Below are 15,953 nucleotides of genomic sequence, written 5' to 3'. Positions count from 1 at the left end.
GCGGTGTTCCTCTCAAGGTCGCTTTCCGAACGGGTCTCGAAAAGCGAAAGGACGATGGGTTGTCGTGTCGTGTCGCTGATGAACGTACGTCGGGCGTCTCTTGTGCCTCTGCGCTGGGTTGGGAGGTGGGCTGGAGCCTCGTCTAAGCGACCCGTCTAGGGTTGCGACCCTACTACACTAGGCCGCTTTGGGAACCCATCTATAGGGCCGCCGGTCCAGCTGCCCTAAAGATTTGTATGGGGTATCTATGGACTATCAATGGATTAATTATCGATTGGGCTTGAAATCGTGGTTCTGTCGGAGCTTATTGGCTTGTTGTAATGATTTCAATGGTCTCTTCTATAAATTTCGACCAGCACTTACCGTTTTTGGTAGTAGTATTAAAAAGCGTATCTAGTAGTTACAGAGAAACCCGCGCAAAGAATCCCATACTACGTACGTTCTACGAAATGTAATGTCACTCAATCAATCGGGAGGTCAGAGAATCTGTATTGGCTAAAGCTCTTTCCAGCTCACGCATGCATAATTCGTAACTGCATCAGAAAAGCCTGGCAAACACCGGCTTGACTGGACCAATGGGTAATTTTCCTCCCTAGACTGAAAATAACCGCCAGATTTCTGTGCCCCCACGAACTGTTACGTTTTTCTCGGTGTTCGGAGTGAAGGCGCTTAGTCGAAGAGACCGAAGCCCATGTCCTCATCGGACTCCTCAGCGGCCTCCTCCTTCTTCTCCTCAGCGGGAGCCTCAGCAGCGGCGCCACCGGCAGCGGGGGCAGCAGCAGCGGCAGCGGCACCACCGGAGGGAACGGAAGCGAGCTTCTGGGTACCCTCGGAGATGAGCTGTTGTAGTAGAAAAATCATCGTCAGTATTCCATCTCGTAAATCGCAATTCTTGGTAAAATTCATATGGGCGTTAACTAACCTCCTGGAGGTCCTTGCCCTCAAGCTCAGCAAGGAGCTTCTGGAGGCGCTCCTCCTCAGCGTCGATGCCGACGGCGGAGAGGACGGACTTGATGTCCTCAGCGGAGGGGGTGTTGTTGCCAGCAAGGGCCAACAGAAGGTAGGCAGCGAGGTACTTCATTTTGAATCTGCACAATAACCTGTCAGAACAACTGCGCCGGGAATATCGTGGTCGTACTGTCGAGAATTCGCAACGAAGCAATCAAGAGGGCAACGTACAGTTGTGGTGGTGAACACGAGAATCAATCGATTTAACCGCAAAGTTGGGCGGAGACTGACACGTCGAGTTCGCTGGGGGTTGAGCGATGTGATGGACGGAAAAAGAGAGAAATGGAATCCGAAGTTGAAAATCAAGAAAAGTGCGATGCGGCTGGTGGGTTGTGGCTAGTGCAGATCGTGCTAGTTCCGGCTAAGCGAGCGGGCGTGGCGCATGCGGTAACTCCCATGCCTTGGGCCCCGGTCACGTGGGGTCGCTGCTTCTAGAAGACAGGATGGCGACTTCTTGCACCGTTTTTGCCCGGCGGCTTTATCTGGTCGACCTCGTTGTATCCAGCTATCGCTTTGTTGGCATCGGCTTTGGGCCTTAATTCACGTCGTGCTTTATGCCTGGCACTAAGACGTGAATTTGGCTTATCTCTAATCTGAAAACGATCGATTTTTAGTGGTTCCGCAACAAGTCATGAAGGTACCCCGTCATACTAACCACCGACGGTGAAACTACCCCCCTTCGTGACTACTCATATTCGATAGCTTTTGGCGCTTTCTTTGCCTACTAGGTGACAAAATGAGTGTAAGGACTCTATGGATGGCTGCTGTTTGATGGCTTTTGCTGATCATACGACAGTTTCTCGATTCCGTTCTTTCGTCTATCGAGACGGGTAAACCGTCTCCAATCCCCCCCACCTCTGCCTCACCGTCGCCTCCTGTAACCTCTTCAAATGCTAAGACCGAGGTCCGCAAACCGGTTAACGTCCCTCGAGATGGCGCTTCAGAGCGCAAACCTCTGGTTTCTGGAATCAAGCGAAAGGCCGAGGAGCAGCTAGCTCGTCCTGCAAAATCTGTTACTCCAGCACCTACCAGGGCAGCAGCAACATCATCAACAACCAATACCACTACCACGGCGAAGTCTACCGTATCTACAGCTCCTAGACCTCGTCCGAGCGCGCCTTCTACAACAGCGACCACTGCAGTCAAGAGCCGCTCTTCAACCCCCCAGCAGAAGGCGCCTCCAGTGTCATCGAAGCCTCCCCCTAAAGGCTCCTTTGCGGATCTCATGGCCAAGGCTAAAGCACTACAAGAGAAGGCCCCGACTCAAGTTGGCATGTTCAAACACCAATCTGCCCCCAAAGAGAAGCTCAGCAAAGTCGAACGCAAGAAGAAGGCAGTGGAGGCGCAGACCAAGGACAAAGGTGTGCGGTCGGCCAAGAAGGCAGGCGTTACTGCTGGTGGAGCTGCAGGCACGAAATCCGGTGACGGCAAGGTCGTCAGGAAGAGGGAACCCGAGCCATTATCCTACAAAGGAACCGCAAGACCGCCTCCGTCTACAGGCCAGCCCGAATACCGAGGAACCGCCGGTCTGCCACCACGCAAAACACTTGGCGACCGGAAAGCACAGTCTCGTTCCAAGCCTCGAATGGATGAATACCTGGGGACTGATGAGGAAGACGAGGGTGATTATGCCGATGACTACGACGACTACTATTCAGAATCCTCCGATATGGAGGCGGGCTTGTACGATGTGGAGGAAGAGGAGGCTGCTGCACTGGCGGCCGCCCGACGGGAAGATGAGGAGGAATGGCGCGCAGAGCTTGCCGCCAAGCAGCAGAAACTGGAGCGTCGCAAGAAGCTCGCTTCGTTGGCATCGCGACGATAAGAAGAAGTCTTTTGCTTCCACGATACATCTACCTAATCAAGCTTTTTGCTAGCCCTGCAAGCCGACTTACCCGGACTCCCACAATTTTCTTGGATTTTTTCCCTTCTGTTTTCATTGTTTTCTTGTTTGGATACGGAGCATCAGCGAGGAATACCCCGAGGGTGCGTTACATACGACGTTACTGGTCTTCTTTGTTTTCATTTGTTCATTTCTGTACCAATTTTGGATGAGCATCAGCGAGCGTCAAGGTGTCGATAGATGGAGGGCGATTATCTTCATTTTCACTTCACATATTAACATTGCTAGTTACATACAATAGCGGGCGTGTCTGTTACTGTCACTGTTCTCGTGGTAGCATTGAATGCGATTGGATAGCTGCATATATTGACCACTCTCATCGTCATTGCTGGTAATATGATTAATATATAGTAAGGATTGAGCAAAGCAATCAAGACCGGATTCTTATCGAGAAATGACCCCATCTGCCCCACCCGTAGGCGGTGACATCACTCTTCCTTCTGCTCCTACAGCTGCTGCTGCTTCTTCTCTCCTCTACTTACTACTTCTCTCTTCAATTGCTGCGCAGTCGATCTGCTCTTTATTATAGAACGCATAGTATACCATTCTACAGTTACAGATTCAGCATACTGATCGATCGCTATTTCGCTCGCCATCATGGAGTCGTCGGTTCATCACATTACAACCTCGTCCAAGGTTTTGCTGAAGAAGGCGCGCAATCTGGTGCCTCCGATGCTTGAGAAATTCCACAAAGGTAGGCTTTGACATTACAGTTTCAGTGTTTCACTTCACGAACTTTCTTCTGACAGATCAAAGGACAACAGGGACGTGTTGCTGTCATCGGAGGAAGTATAGAGTATGTTCACCCCGCTCCTCTTCATGCGAACGGAATGTGAACGTGTCCAAGTTACACAGGGGCTCCCTATTTCTCTTCAATGGCGTCGGCTAGACTGGGTAAGATACTTATTCAATGCTAGTATAGCTAGCTTTTAGCTGACTTGGCAGTGCAGGATGCGATATGGTAGGCTGTTCACCAGAACGTTAGCCGCTGTATACACTTTCTGACAGATCACAGAGTCACGTAATTTGTGACAAGTCTGCTGCAGTTGTAAGTTTGCAGTCTGCTAGACTCAAGCACGTCTGTTGTCATTGACTGGGGCTAGGTCATCAAAACTTATTCTCCGAACCTTATGGTTCACCCGATACTGCCAAGCAGCGACAACGTCAAAGATCCCGAGTCTATTGACGCCCCGTCACTCGCTAGTCCCATCATCTCCATGCTTTCCCGTCTCCATTGCCTAGTTATTGGACCAGGTCTAGGTCGCGACGGAGTTACGCTCAAGGTGGTCACGGAGGTGATGAAGGAAGCCCGGTCCCGATCGATACCGTTTGTTTTGGATGCGGACGGTCTGCTCCTTGTCACGGAGGACCCGGATCTAGTGAAGGGCTATAAGGAGTGTATTCTCACTCCCAATGTAAATGAGTTCAGTCGCCTGGCGAAAGCCCTGGGCATTGACGTCCCCAGCCAGGCCGAGATTGGCTCTAAGCCTGGTGGCGGCGACAAGACTAGCGAGGAGACTAGGGCTTGTGAACAGCTTTCTCAGGCTCTGGGTGGTGTTACTATCATTCAGAAGGGTCCTCATGATATTATTTCGAATGGGGTCACCAGCATTGTCTCCGACATTCAGGGCGGGCTGAAGCGGAGTGGTGGACAGGGAGATACGCTTACTGGCTCGCTGGGCACACTCTTGGCCTGGAGGGCGGCTTACCATAACGGACTCTGGGATTCGGGAGAGCAGGACAACAAGAAGGAGGCTGAGACCAAGCAAGATGTTCAGGCGGAGCTGGAGTCCGAGAATAAGAGGATGTCCCCTACCACGACATTGCTTCTTGCGGCGTTCGCGGGAAGCAGTATCACGAGGGAGTGCTCTCGTCGTGCCTTTTTGGCCAAGGGACGGAGCATGCAGGCTAGCGATCTCACCGATGAGGTCCATGAAAGCTTCCTGCAGCTGATTGGGGAACCAGAGGCGTCGAAAATGCGCTTGTAGGGTTTATTTACGAAGTGATCGGAATGCTCGTGTCGAGATGTATAGGAATGACATAATGAAATGTTATTTATAGGTTTAAAGTATATCTGGGTAGCGGAAGTTCTTTGTCTATATACATACCGCACACTTTTAGTATCTCTGCTATCGCACTGGACCCGTGACTTTTTTTCTCCAAGGTTGATCCAGCATCGAATGCGAGTACATTCTGCAACACCGGTCAGCAAGTAATAGGGCCAGGAGTTGCTTCGGCAATAGCGATGGCACTAAGCCTACTAGACGAGACCAGGTGAAATCGTCCGATCGAACAGTCACATCGATACCGCTTAAGCTCTGGTAAACATCAAATCGTAATCATTGCCTTATGTTCGGATGTCACGAGATAGAATAAATGTATATGTGACACTCTACTAACTTACGTAGTTCGACTCCCATTGATACTAAGCGTTCAATAGTCAACTTAACCCAACTGAAACATCACAGCCTCCACCAAACGGACATTTAAACCATATTGACCTTACTCACCTGACCGTGAGCGATATCAAAGCGAAAAGAATGAGACCCTTTCAACTTAGCATAAGTCATCTCCCAAATATCTCTGACCCATCTGTAGTGATGGAGTCTATACTTCTAACCTTGCTAAAGAAAGCAACAATCGCCTCCCGTCAATGCTGGGTCCGCAGGGCTGCCTCGTATTCGCCCTCCACCACCGGCACAGCCCATATAACAGGGAGTGTAATGGTCTATTTTCAATGTCCTGGTATGTCTCAGAGGAACCACACCATCACCGCATACTGAGCTAATCTTGGATGTTATCCCTCGTGACGTCGTAGTCGCGATAGTTAGATTACCAGCCACCATGTTTTCCGTCCTTCGGCAACGAGGAACCCCAGATGATATGGTCAGATCTATACGAAGTAGTAGACTTGATTGAATTACTCTATTTCAAGTTTTAGTCCACACTAAACTATACATCTGCTTCTTCCAGATAGTTAGGTAGATGACTAGAAGATGGATATAAGATCCCCCCAACCCATCCCCTTTTCCTAATCCTCATCCTCACCATCATAACCACAATTTACAACCTCATTGGATTATCCACATCTCAACATGTACTTCTCAACCACCTTCACCTTCCTCCTAGCCACCACCACCACTCTAACCCTCGCCTCCTCCAACCCAGCTGCAGCTCCAGCTCCCCAAGCTGCATCCCCAGCATCCCCCCCAACATGCGGAACCTGCAACCCCCTCTCAGGCGAGAACCACTGCGACGTGACAACCTCATGTATCAACACCGGCACGCGCTTCCATTGCGCTTGTCGTGCGGGATACAAAGCCTCCCGCCAGAATAACGACATCACTAAACAGTTCCGCTTGAATGTCCCAGGGTATCAGTTTCTGGTCTTCACGCCTGAATTTACCCGGTGTGATACGCTGTGCGATAATCCGTATGGAGCGAGTGCGCAGTTGTGTTCTGAGGTGCCGGTTTATGGACAGTGTGGGGTTTGAGATTTTGAATTCAGTTTGGAGGAGGTGGAAGGTTTGGGTGGAAAGGGGGATGGAGTGATAGTTAGGGGGTTTTGGGGAGGAAGGGATTTGGTTGATCTTGATCTGTCAGTGGAGGGCTGTTAGGAAGATTGTTACGCTCCTTTACTAGATATATATATTACGCACGTTGGACTGCTTGATTATTCAATGCCATTCATTTAGTTGTGATGATATCAAGAAATAAACACCAAACACCGGTCCGGGTTCTACCCTCCCACAGGAATCTCACATGGCCTCGTGCACGTCTCTGATGAATATAAGTAGTTCAAAAATAATCGATGAAAAATAGCAGAAACGTATGACTGCAGACTCGTGCTAAATTAAGTAATAGCCCTTTCACATGTCCATAGCATCAACAAAGACGAGACGGGTACCGCCGCCCAGAACTTGCCAGACCTATAAAATAGAATGATTAGCAGATGCTCATATAGACGTAGTATACAGCAGCTGAACTTACATTGTTTTGCTCATACTCGTCAATCGTCACGTTGAGCTGGTCCTCCGTGAAACCCTTGGCAAGTACTCTCTCCCGGATTCTCCTCATGCTCAATTCGCTTCCGTCTCCATCGCCCACAGCCGCAGCACCACTCTCCATCATGCTGCGGATGAGGTAGTAGATCTTGCTGGTGGGGCTCTGGTCCAAGCTTGACTGGCCGTCGTTGGCCAGCGAAGCCTTGCTGACCTCGACGAGGCGCAGGGCCTCGTCGACATCTTCGGTGACAACTTCGTTGCTGAATCGGAGACGTGCCAAGGCCTGCGACAGACGAACAACACCGAGCAGCGTACGGGGCGTAACATGAGAGAACTGCTTCTTCTCTGCCTCGTCCTTCTTCTGCTGCTTCCTCATTCTTACATAGGCTCCGACCATGTAATCGGAGACAGCGGAGGGAACAACAGGACGGTAGGCACGCGCCCTAGCAATGTACTGGCGGACTTCCTGAGGCGTGAACATAACGCCGGCATCCTCGTGCTCAGGGTGCTTGTTGTGCATGTGGACATAGGTGACGTGGCTAGCCAGCTCCTCGTCTGCTTCGCGCGAAGGGGTATCGAGAATAAGGAACATGACATCGAAACGCGAAAGGAGAGCCGCGGGAAGGTTGATGTTCTCAACTGGAGAGACTCGGGGGTTGTAACGGCCGTAAAGCGGGTTGGCTGCTGCCAGGATCGAGGTACGAGCGTTGAGGGTGGTCGTGATTCCTGCCTTGGAGATGGAAATGGTCTGCTGTTCCATCACTTCGTGAATGGCCGTACGATCCGAGTCATCCATCTTATCGAATTCATCGATACAGCAGATACCGTTGTCTGCCAGGACCAGGGCACCTCCCTCCAGAACCATCTCATCCGTAACCGGGTCCCGCATAACAGCCGCAGTAAGACCAACACCACTGCTTCCTCGACCGGTTGTGTACACACCACGAGGGGCAACCTTGGCAATATACTTCAACAGCTGGGACTTGGCAACACCAGGGTCACCCATGAGGCAGATGTTGATGTCACCACGAATGTGCAGGCCGTCGCCCATCTCTTTCGTGACACCACCGATCAGGAGGAGAAGCAGCGCCTTCTTCACATCAAGATGTCCGTAGATTTCAGGGGCAATTGACCGCGACAAGTACTCGTACATATTTCCGGACTTCTGGTACTGGTCGATCTTGCGGAGAGTTCGGCTGTCCATGGCCGTGTCGTTGTATGACTTCTTGTGCTGCGTGATATGCTGGGCTTCCATGTAAGTATCAGTCAGCAAGCCCGCACGGATGGCTCTGAAACCGGTGTAAGGCGTGGGGAGGAAAATTCCTGCGATGTCAACAACATCTCCCGGGTTGAGCTGGCGTGTGAGACTTCCATGGCAGTGGATAGTCATGGTTCGCGGGATATGGCCAACGGGCACCTGATCCGCCATTTCTTGGATCTTGACCTCTTGGAAAGGAACGAATTTGGAAGCGCGAGTGGAGAGGAACAGCTGCCCCTTGGAATTGTTCGTCCTACATTCTTCGGACACACATTCGGACATAGGAAGGAACTGCTTCGTAGTAACCGGTTGGAACACTTCACATCCACAGCGATCACAAGTGTAGGCGTTGATTTCAACAGCTGGCTTGACATCCGAGACACGGGTTGTAATACCCCGAACAGTGATCAAGCCACCAATGTGCTCTGCGCGGACGTTGCGCACTGCAAGGGCCTTGGACTGGCGGTCGCTGCTCGAGCCGGAAGGGGTGAGGGGCTTGAAGTTCATGGTGTACCGGCGTGTCAGCTCGGGTGGAAAGATAGACTGGGCGGCATCGGCGTCGGCATTGGCCTCTGCAGCCATGTTCATGGCCTCGTTGCGCTTTTCACGCTGCGACATGATAACATCGAGTACGTCATCCTTGAAACTGTGCGCGATTAGCTTCAAGCCCTGAAGGGTAGAATTTTCGACCTACGTGATCTCCTTGCTTTCCTTCGGCATCAAGTCATCAACCGCACGAGAGAAAAGATCGATATAATGGTAGGTGTTCTTCTGCACGGATTCAACAAGCCGCAGGTCCACGTCATCCGAAAGGCCTTTCTCATACTATAGCAGGTCAGTCTTGGTCGGGAGATCAGTCGCAATAAGGAAGCACTCACAGTAGCGAGATCGTCCAGCTCGATCAGAATGTTTGTGCGCTCCCGGTCAGCGACCTCCTGCAATACCTGCATGTATTTGAGCTTAGGCTCCCGACGTCTGCGACCAGCGCGCTGTGCGCTGCCCTCCTGGGCGACATCATCCATAAAGTCGTATTCATCGCTGGTGCCATCCTCGTCAATGCGAAGGTCTTCAATGGCTTCTGTCGCAGCCGATTCCGAAGCAGACTCAAAACTTTTGAAGTGCTTCAGAAAATCCTTGAAGGCATCGAGCTGCGCTTCGTAGTTGACGTTAAGGGTGTAAGCGTTCAAAGCCATGATGCTGTAGGGCAACAAGCCAGTTCAATTGACCAACAGCTGGCGATGAAGCGGGTTTGTGATGGTGCTAAAACTGCCTGGGGCCGAGAAGGTAAAAGAAAGGCGGCGGTTCGGCCAAAGCGTCCCTTGGCGGAGTTTCTTCCCAGTTGGCGGATTGCCTTTTTCGGCTGCCGCAGCAACACGTCGCGAAACGCGTCGATTTCGCGTCTTTCATGCCATTTCTACTTTATTGCCATTTCGGGTCTAGCGTAGATTGGTCAGTATAGCACGTGCTCTCGGAGAGGAACAACTCTCGGCCCGAACATCGGCGGCGGGCCACCTCGGCCAACGGCATCTGGTTGGTTTGCGGAGTCAATGCGAGTCTAATGAGTCCGGGGAGATGCTGAGGTCTGGTCTTCTCTCATTCTCCCCAAGATCTCCCGATCCCCGACTCCAATTCTTTTGCTGTGTTCGCTGACCGCACGAGCTTGCGATCCTGCGCCTGAGAATGGCGCCCCGAAAGCCCTCCACCACCGCGGAAGTTTCCCTGGTACCTTTGAAGAACTGTCTTGTAAACCTGCCACCGTCGCTGGTCGCACTGCTGGTCAATGCCAATACTGTAAGCTAGTCATCCCACCTGGACAGAGCACGGTGATATTCCAGCCCAGCTGACTTAAAAATAGGCCGCACAAAATGTAATTGTCGAACTACAATATCGCCAGACTACAGGAAAGGCCAATGGCAACCCCGCGCAGCGGTCATGCTATCTGGGATGGACTGGAATGCCGAGTAAGCGGAAGCTGGCTCCCGTCGTGGGAAGGGACGGTATTAGCAGTGCTTCTGCCGCCAGGGAGCAGGACATCGCTACAGTAGAGCTGGATACAACATTTGGGCGACTCTTGGGTCTTGCTGATGGCCAAAGGGTAAGTGTGCCGGTCGCGACGGGGACCCTCAGATGCTAATGCGCCTAGGTCGGGATATACATCCATCTTGATCCACCCGTTGCGCATACCATTAATATTGAACCTCTGACTCCGGAAGATTGGGAGAGTATGTTTTGGGTCCCCTTCTATGATTTACCGGCTCGTCTAATCACCTGCAGTTATTGAGCTTCACGCGACCTTCCTCGAGCTTAACCTTCTATCGCAGATTCGAGCTCTCCCCAACCCCACATACACGACGCCTCAACCTGATCACATGCACCCTCTTGCATTGCATTTATCTCCAACATCCACGGCCAACATTGTCATCACATCTTTGACTCCTGCCCCCCCAAATACCTCGCCCTTCGCGAAGATAGCGCCAGATGCGGAAGTCATTGTTGCTCCGAAGACACGTCCGAAGGCCAACAGAGGCGCCCGGGGAGATAGCCGGAGTGTCACTGGAAGCAGCAGAAGGAGTGTTGGGGGACGGAGTAGTGGAAGCACCGCCCGGGCAAAGGGCAGTCGATCTGACTCAACGAGCAGGGGCTCCCTCTTCTTCCGGGGAATCGACCGCCAACTGTCGGAGCAGTACTTTGATGAAGAGGCAGAGGAAGACAACAATGATGGGTTCCGTGTTTGGCTTGATCCGGACATGCTTGCCACCAACGAGCTTCGGGGTGCAGGATGGGCTTGCATTTCGGTTGTCCAGCCTGCTGGCTTGAAGGCGCCACCCGACCCGCAGCAACAGGTAGAACAAACGGAACAAAAAGGTAGCGATGCCGGAACACCGGCGGCCAAGCTGGTTGCAAGGTTGATCCCGTGGACTGATGCTCCGGACACTCAGCATATTGCAGTATCCACTTTGTTGTCTGCGGCTCTCGGTGCTGAGGGTATGGTGGGTGGTATTATTCGAGTCGAGGCGGCCCCTCCGCCGCTACAGCGGTCCACGGTAAAAACGCTCAAGATACATCCTTTTATGGCTGATACGACAAAGAAGAAAGATGGATTGAAATTCGGGTCCGATACTGCGGCAGCGAGAGATGCATTGGCAGAGCGTATCAAGATGATCTATGGGAGTACTGGATCGGATAAGGGGCTACTAGCAGGGCCCTTGACCGATGGGATGGTTTTGCCAAATACAGACTACCAGGCAACAGGACCCAGTTTCGACGGTGCTATTCTCCGATTTGACCCTCCGCTGAAGACTGGTTCCGAAACGGCAAAACCAGCAACAAACTGGCTCTTGGGATCAGATGCTAAGCTGTCGCTGGAAGTGCAGGCTGAGATACCCCGTCCAGCGGAATCAAGCTCCTCCACCCATCCATCTGAGGACGCAATACCGCCTACTGTTCCTGAACTGGTCGGGATCGACCGTATTATCTCTCAGTCTATCGATAACCTGACCAAATCCTCCTCTATCTTGCTCACAGGCGGTCTGGGATCTGGAAAGACAGCTTTGAGCCATCTACTAGCTCACCGTGTGCGGACGGACTATCTGTTCAACGTAAAATATTTCTCTTGTCGGAAACTGGTTACCGACGAGACCCGGATTTCAAACATCAAAGAAACGCTGAACCGCCTTTTCATGTCCGCTTCCTGGTGCGCACGTCTTGGCGGACAGTCGCTTGTGATTCTGGATGATCTTGACAAGCTGTGTCCTGTCGAGACAGAGCTTCAGGTTGGAGGGGACAATGGCCGCAGCCGCCAGAACAGTGAAGTTATCTGCTCGATGGTGCGCGAGTATTGCACCATGAACTCTTCGGTGGTTCTGCTGGCCACGGCACAGTCGAAAGAGTCCTTGAACAATGTCATTATCGGAGGTCACGTTGTCCGAGAGATCATCCACTTGAGGGCTCCGGACAAGGAAGGTCGCCGCAAGGTGCTGGAGCAACTTACCAGCCAGGACAGAGGTGTCCCACCTGCGTTGAACGGTCATGCACGGAACTCCAGTTCCTCTACGCAAGACTCCTGGCTGAACCCTTCCAATCCAGGAAGTCGTCCCAGCTCAGCAGGCGCAGACGGGTTCGTGCTTGGTAGGGATGTGGATTTCTTGGAACTTGCTGGCAAGACAGATGGGTACATGCCCGGTGATATGGTCCTTCTAGTCTCCCGCGCACGGAACGAGGCTCTTATTCGCTCTGTTCAGGATATTTCATCATCGTCGAGAGCCATCACGCTCGGGGCAGATGATTTTGAAAACGCTATCAAAGGCTTCACTCCCGCGTCTCTTCGAAACGTTACGCTCACCTCGTCTACTACGACCTTTGCTGGCATCGGTGGATTGACTGAGACCCGTAAAATGCTTCTCGAGACGTTGCAGTATCCCACCAAGTACGCGCCTATTTTCGCACAATGTCCTTTGCGTCTGCGCTCAGGTCTGCTACTTTACGGATACCCTGGATGTGGAAAGACGTTGCTCGCCAGTGCGGTAGCCGGAGAGTGTGGCCTGAACTTCATCTCCGTGAAAGGTCCTGAAATCTTGAACAAGTATATCGGTGCGAGTGAGAAGAGTGTCCGAGATCTCTTCGAACGGGCGCAGGCTGCTCGACCATGTATCCTCTTCTTCGATGAGTTCGACAGTATCGCACCTAAGCGTGGACACGACTCTACTGGTGTCACCGATCGCGTCGTCAACCAGCTTTTGACACAAATGGATGGTGCCGAAGGTCTCTCCGGAGTGTACGTCCTTGCAGCTACATCCCGACCTGACCTCATCGATCCCGCCCTGCTCCGACCAGGACGTCTCGACAAATCTTTGATCTGCGACATGCCCAACCACGCAGACCGACTCGACATTATCCGAGCAGTGAGCGAGAAGCTCGCAATGAACGAGGAAGTCGCTGCTCGTCTGGACGAAGTGGCCACCCGTACAGAGGGCTTCTCCGGAGCTGATCTACAGGCTGTCGTATACAACGCCCACCTTGAGGCAGTTCACGATGCCCTGGGCGACCACTCCGTGAACGACAAGTCCACGGCCAAGAACGGCACAAAGTCCTCATCGACAGCCATTAGCACCAAGTCATTCATCCAGTTCCTCTACTCCGCCTCCGAACAGGAGGCCGGAAAGGTATCGATGCCTTCTCCAGCCGTTGTCGCGTCCAAGCTCGATGCAATCAAGAGCGCACGACGACGCCAGCGACAGTCGGAGCAAGGCACGGCGAACAACACCCAGACCGCAGCCCCCAACGGGACCGCGCACGAGGAACCCCGCGAGGAGATCATCGTGCGGTGGGAGCACATGGAACGTTCCTTGAACACAACGCGTAGCTCCCTCAGCCCAGCTGAAAGACGCCGCTTGGAGGGTATTTACCGGGAGTTCATCTTTGGACGGAACGGTGAGATGCCCAACGGCGAGGGCAGCCAAGAGATTGGAGGACGGACGAGCTTGATGTGATCCATGTATATTAATACCACATGCATATATTGTTCGATATTTCATTGCCATTTACGCTGCTTAGATCATACAGGCTAGAGATTTAAACCGTAGGTCGTTATCTATTACGGCTGGGAGGCTTTTCTTGGCCAGCTTTGACCTTGTGCTTGCTATCATCTCCATGCTTTGAGAGAAGATAGGGAGACTAATGAACTCCGTCTGCGAGGTCCCTTCGCCAAAACTTCCTCTAGACTTTCCTTCTTCAATCCCGGCAGTCCCTTTTCGCGCCGGGCCTCGACTTCCTGCCAGAACATAACAACTACTCGGCGAACCCAGTCCTGGTAGTCCTGCGCCTTTGATGATGATGCTGATATCTCATCATTAGACACAGCAGCCTCCTGATCATTCCGCTCTATCTCGCACGACCAACAACGACAAGCCTCATACACCCCTCTGAATCTCTCCGAGTAAGCCTTCTGAGTAGCTTTGAACGAGCTACTCAGGTTTTCATGGATCACTTTATCGCTATATTCCATAGACTTCCTTACATGTCGAATACAGAACCGGCGATAAGGTTCCGGAGATAGCTGATGCGTGTGCCAAAATAAATCCACGTCTGATGTTGGAGTAACGGATAGGTTATTTGACAGGCGAGCTAGGCCCAAAAAGTTTCGGTATTTCTGCTGTGCTCGTGGCAGGGTACCAATTAGTTTTGATGGAGTGGTTGTAGACTGACAGCAGAGGGCTGGTGAACGCAGCCAGCATTTCTGGTGCATCTCGTCGATGAAGCATGTTGCGCGCAGTACTGAGGAGTAGTGAGCTGATGATGCTTGTGTCACTGGGGAGGTTGGTGTGTAGAGTGATAGCAATGTCTCTACTGCCCATTTTGGTGTGTTGCTTTCGTAGCTTGCGGTGTGGATAGCTTGGAGGAAGCGTTCGCGCTTGGTGCAGGACTCTAGGATAGGCAGTGGTAGTGCTCTGGATAGGGGATATAATGCTTGAGCGAGAGCAGGGTATGAATATGTTCCCCGTAGTCGGGACTCTCTGGTTTGGCGGAGATGAAGAAGATCGCTGCGGAGTGCGTCCACGGACGGTACGTAACCGCAGCCGCATTCTAGCTCGAAGCCTTGGTTTATGTCTTCGGTTTGGGCGGTGGGTATAATTGGTAGGTTTCTGGTAGTATGGCAGTATGGACAGTGTATGTGGTACACTAGTGGATGCGTTTCGTTACAGAGCTCTTCAAGTAGGTCGGCTGATTGTTCGGAAGTCTTTTCGAAGAAGTCTCTGGCAGCAGAAGGCATGCAGTATTCGGTCGTCCTGATGTCGATTGCATTAACCTAGTATATTTAGTCAACAGTGGTATTTTGAGGGCAATTGTTTATTATCCTCTTACCACTTCCTTCCAGGGGAACAGAACCCGGCGCATATGAGGTACGTCCAGCCGAGAACAGTCGTCCTCGTAGATAACAGGTCGTAGCATATATGCATGCCAGATTAGCATAACATCTTGAGCAAGTATCAGTCAGCCCTGTGCAGAGTCTATCTTCTTAGAGGGGAGGAGCTACCCATAGGAGGCAATAGATCGGCTGGTAGCTCCAAGTAATCTTCCTCAGGCATTGTCCTTGATAATTCCTGGTTTACTGCGTGCCACCACGAGTAGAATCGAGGAGCAGCAACCTCCATAAGCCCAGCCAGTAACTGACTGTGAATTTTCTCATTGTCTGGCTGCAGGTCTACACTGTTCGCCGAGAGCAAGGTGAGCAGTTTCATGGCAGTCTCTCCACTAGTTGCCTTTTGCTTCCATACCCACATAGCTTCCATTAACAGTAGATGAGCAGCTGCTTGAGCCACAGACGGTACAGAGTCTTCCGCTAGATGGGATAATCCGGACGGGCTCATGATGGACATATCGGGAGCAGAAGCCTCTCTATCGTATGTGTCCGCTTCCGCAAAGTCTGGACGCTGTGTGGTTGCCAATGGTACATCTGGAATGATTTTATTGGAAGGCGGGACTCCTGACAGAAGTGTCGATACAATGGAGGGAGCTCTCATCATGGGTTGCTTTCAGATGCAGCAGTAATGGGGTCTCTAGAATCAGATGCAATTTCTTGAAAACGAAGTGATGGGAGCAGGATCTATGGGATTAGTACCCTATTTCTATATTCTATTGAAGAGACGGATGTAGTACATCATCAGTGTAGACCCTCCGTGGGCATTGAATGTGCATCTTGGCAGATCAATCATCCATCGATGATATCCACGGTACTGGAACAGACGACAAAGTAGTTAAAGGAGAAACAGCGATGTGGGTA

The 15,953-nt window shown here is 51.8% G+C and overlaps 8 protein-coding genes across 8 annotated transcripts; 5 read left to right on the top strand and 3 right to left on the bottom strand.

Moving 5' to 3' along the window:
• Positions 1-669: 669 nt before the first annotated feature.
• Positions 670-1,081, bottom strand: aspf8 (ribosomal protein P2; the record flags this gene model as incomplete). The annotated part of the gene is made up of 2 exons (XM_041683001.1): positions 670-840; positions 923-1,081. The coding sequence occupies 2 exons, from the start codon at positions 1,079-1,081 to the stop codon at positions 670-672; spliced, it is 330 nt and encodes a 109-aa protein (XP_041547306.1).
• A 663-nt stretch (positions 1,082-1,744) lies between these two features.
• On the top strand, positions 1,745-2,833 carry AKAW2_70421A (uncharacterized protein; the record flags this gene model as incomplete). The annotated part of the gene is made up of 2 exons (XM_041683000.1): positions 1,745-1,750; positions 1,805-2,833. 2 exons carry the CDS (start codon positions 1,745-1,747, stop codon positions 2,831-2,833), a joined length of 1,035 nt encoding a protein of 344 aa, XP_041547305.1.
• Positions 2,834-3,508: 675 nt separating this feature from the next.
• On the top strand, positions 3,509-3,747 carry AKAW2_70420A (uncharacterized protein; the record flags this gene model as incomplete). The annotated part of the gene is made up of 2 exons (XM_041682998.1): positions 3,509-3,605; positions 3,668-3,747. 2 exons carry the CDS (start codon positions 3,509-3,511, stop codon positions 3,745-3,747), a joined length of 177 nt encoding a protein of 58 aa, XP_041547304.1.
• Positions 3,748-4,041: 294 nt separating this feature from the next.
• AKAW2_70419A (ATP-dependent (S)-NAD(P)H-hydrate dehydratase) lies at positions 4,042-4,899 on the top strand (the record flags this gene model as incomplete). The annotated part of the gene is made up of 1 exon (XM_041682997.1): positions 4,042-4,899. The coding sequence occupies one exon, from the start codon at positions 4,042-4,044 to the stop codon at positions 4,897-4,899; it is 858 nt and encodes a 285-aa protein (XP_041547303.1).
• A 1,107-nt stretch (positions 4,900-6,006) lies between these two features.
• On the top strand, positions 6,007-6,405 carry AKAW2_70418A (putative adhesin; the record flags this gene model as incomplete). Its single annotated transcript, XM_041682996.1, has 1 exon — positions 6,007-6,405. The coding sequence occupies one exon, from the start codon at positions 6,007-6,009 to the stop codon at positions 6,403-6,405; it is 399 nt and encodes a 132-aa protein (XP_041547302.1).
• A 375-nt stretch (positions 6,406-6,780) lies between these two features.
• On the bottom strand, positions 6,781-9,366 carry MCM7 (DNA replication licensing factor MCM7; the record flags this gene model as incomplete). Its single annotated transcript, XM_041682995.1, has 4 exons — positions 6,781-6,840; positions 6,902-8,819; positions 8,868-8,998; positions 9,052-9,366. The coding sequence occupies 4 exons, from the start codon at positions 9,364-9,366 to the stop codon at positions 6,781-6,783; spliced, it is 2,424 nt and encodes an 807-aa protein (XP_041547301.1).
• Positions 9,367-9,853: 487 nt separating this feature from the next.
• pex1 (AAA family ATPase peroxin 1) lies at positions 9,854-13,662 on the top strand (the record flags this gene model as incomplete). Its single annotated transcript, XM_041682994.1, has 4 exons — positions 9,854-9,964; positions 10,029-10,268; positions 10,317-10,395; positions 10,448-13,662. 4 exons carry the CDS (start codon positions 9,854-9,856, stop codon positions 13,660-13,662), a joined length of 3,645 nt encoding a protein of 1,214 aa, XP_041547300.1.
• A 152-nt stretch (positions 13,663-13,814) lies between these two features.
• Positions 13,815-15,540, bottom strand: AKAW2_70415S (uncharacterized protein; the record flags this gene model as incomplete). Its single annotated transcript, XM_041682993.1, has 3 exons — positions 13,815-14,978; positions 15,035-15,147; positions 15,207-15,540. The coding sequence occupies 3 exons, from the start codon at positions 15,538-15,540 to the stop codon at positions 13,815-13,817; spliced, it is 1,611 nt and encodes a 536-aa protein (XP_041547299.1).
• Positions 15,541-15,953: the final 413 nt, after the last annotated feature.

This window comes from Aspergillus luchuensis, chromosome 7, assembly GCF_016861625.1.
Source record: "Aspergillus luchuensis IFO 4308 DNA, chromosome 7, nearly complete sequence".
In the NCBI taxonomy this organism is placed as follows: Eukaryota; Fungi; Ascomycota; class Eurotiomycetes; order Eurotiales; family Aspergillaceae; genus Aspergillus; species Aspergillus luchuensis.
Note: the sequence above shows the minus strand (reverse complement) of the source record. Positions and strands in the feature narration are given on the sequence as shown.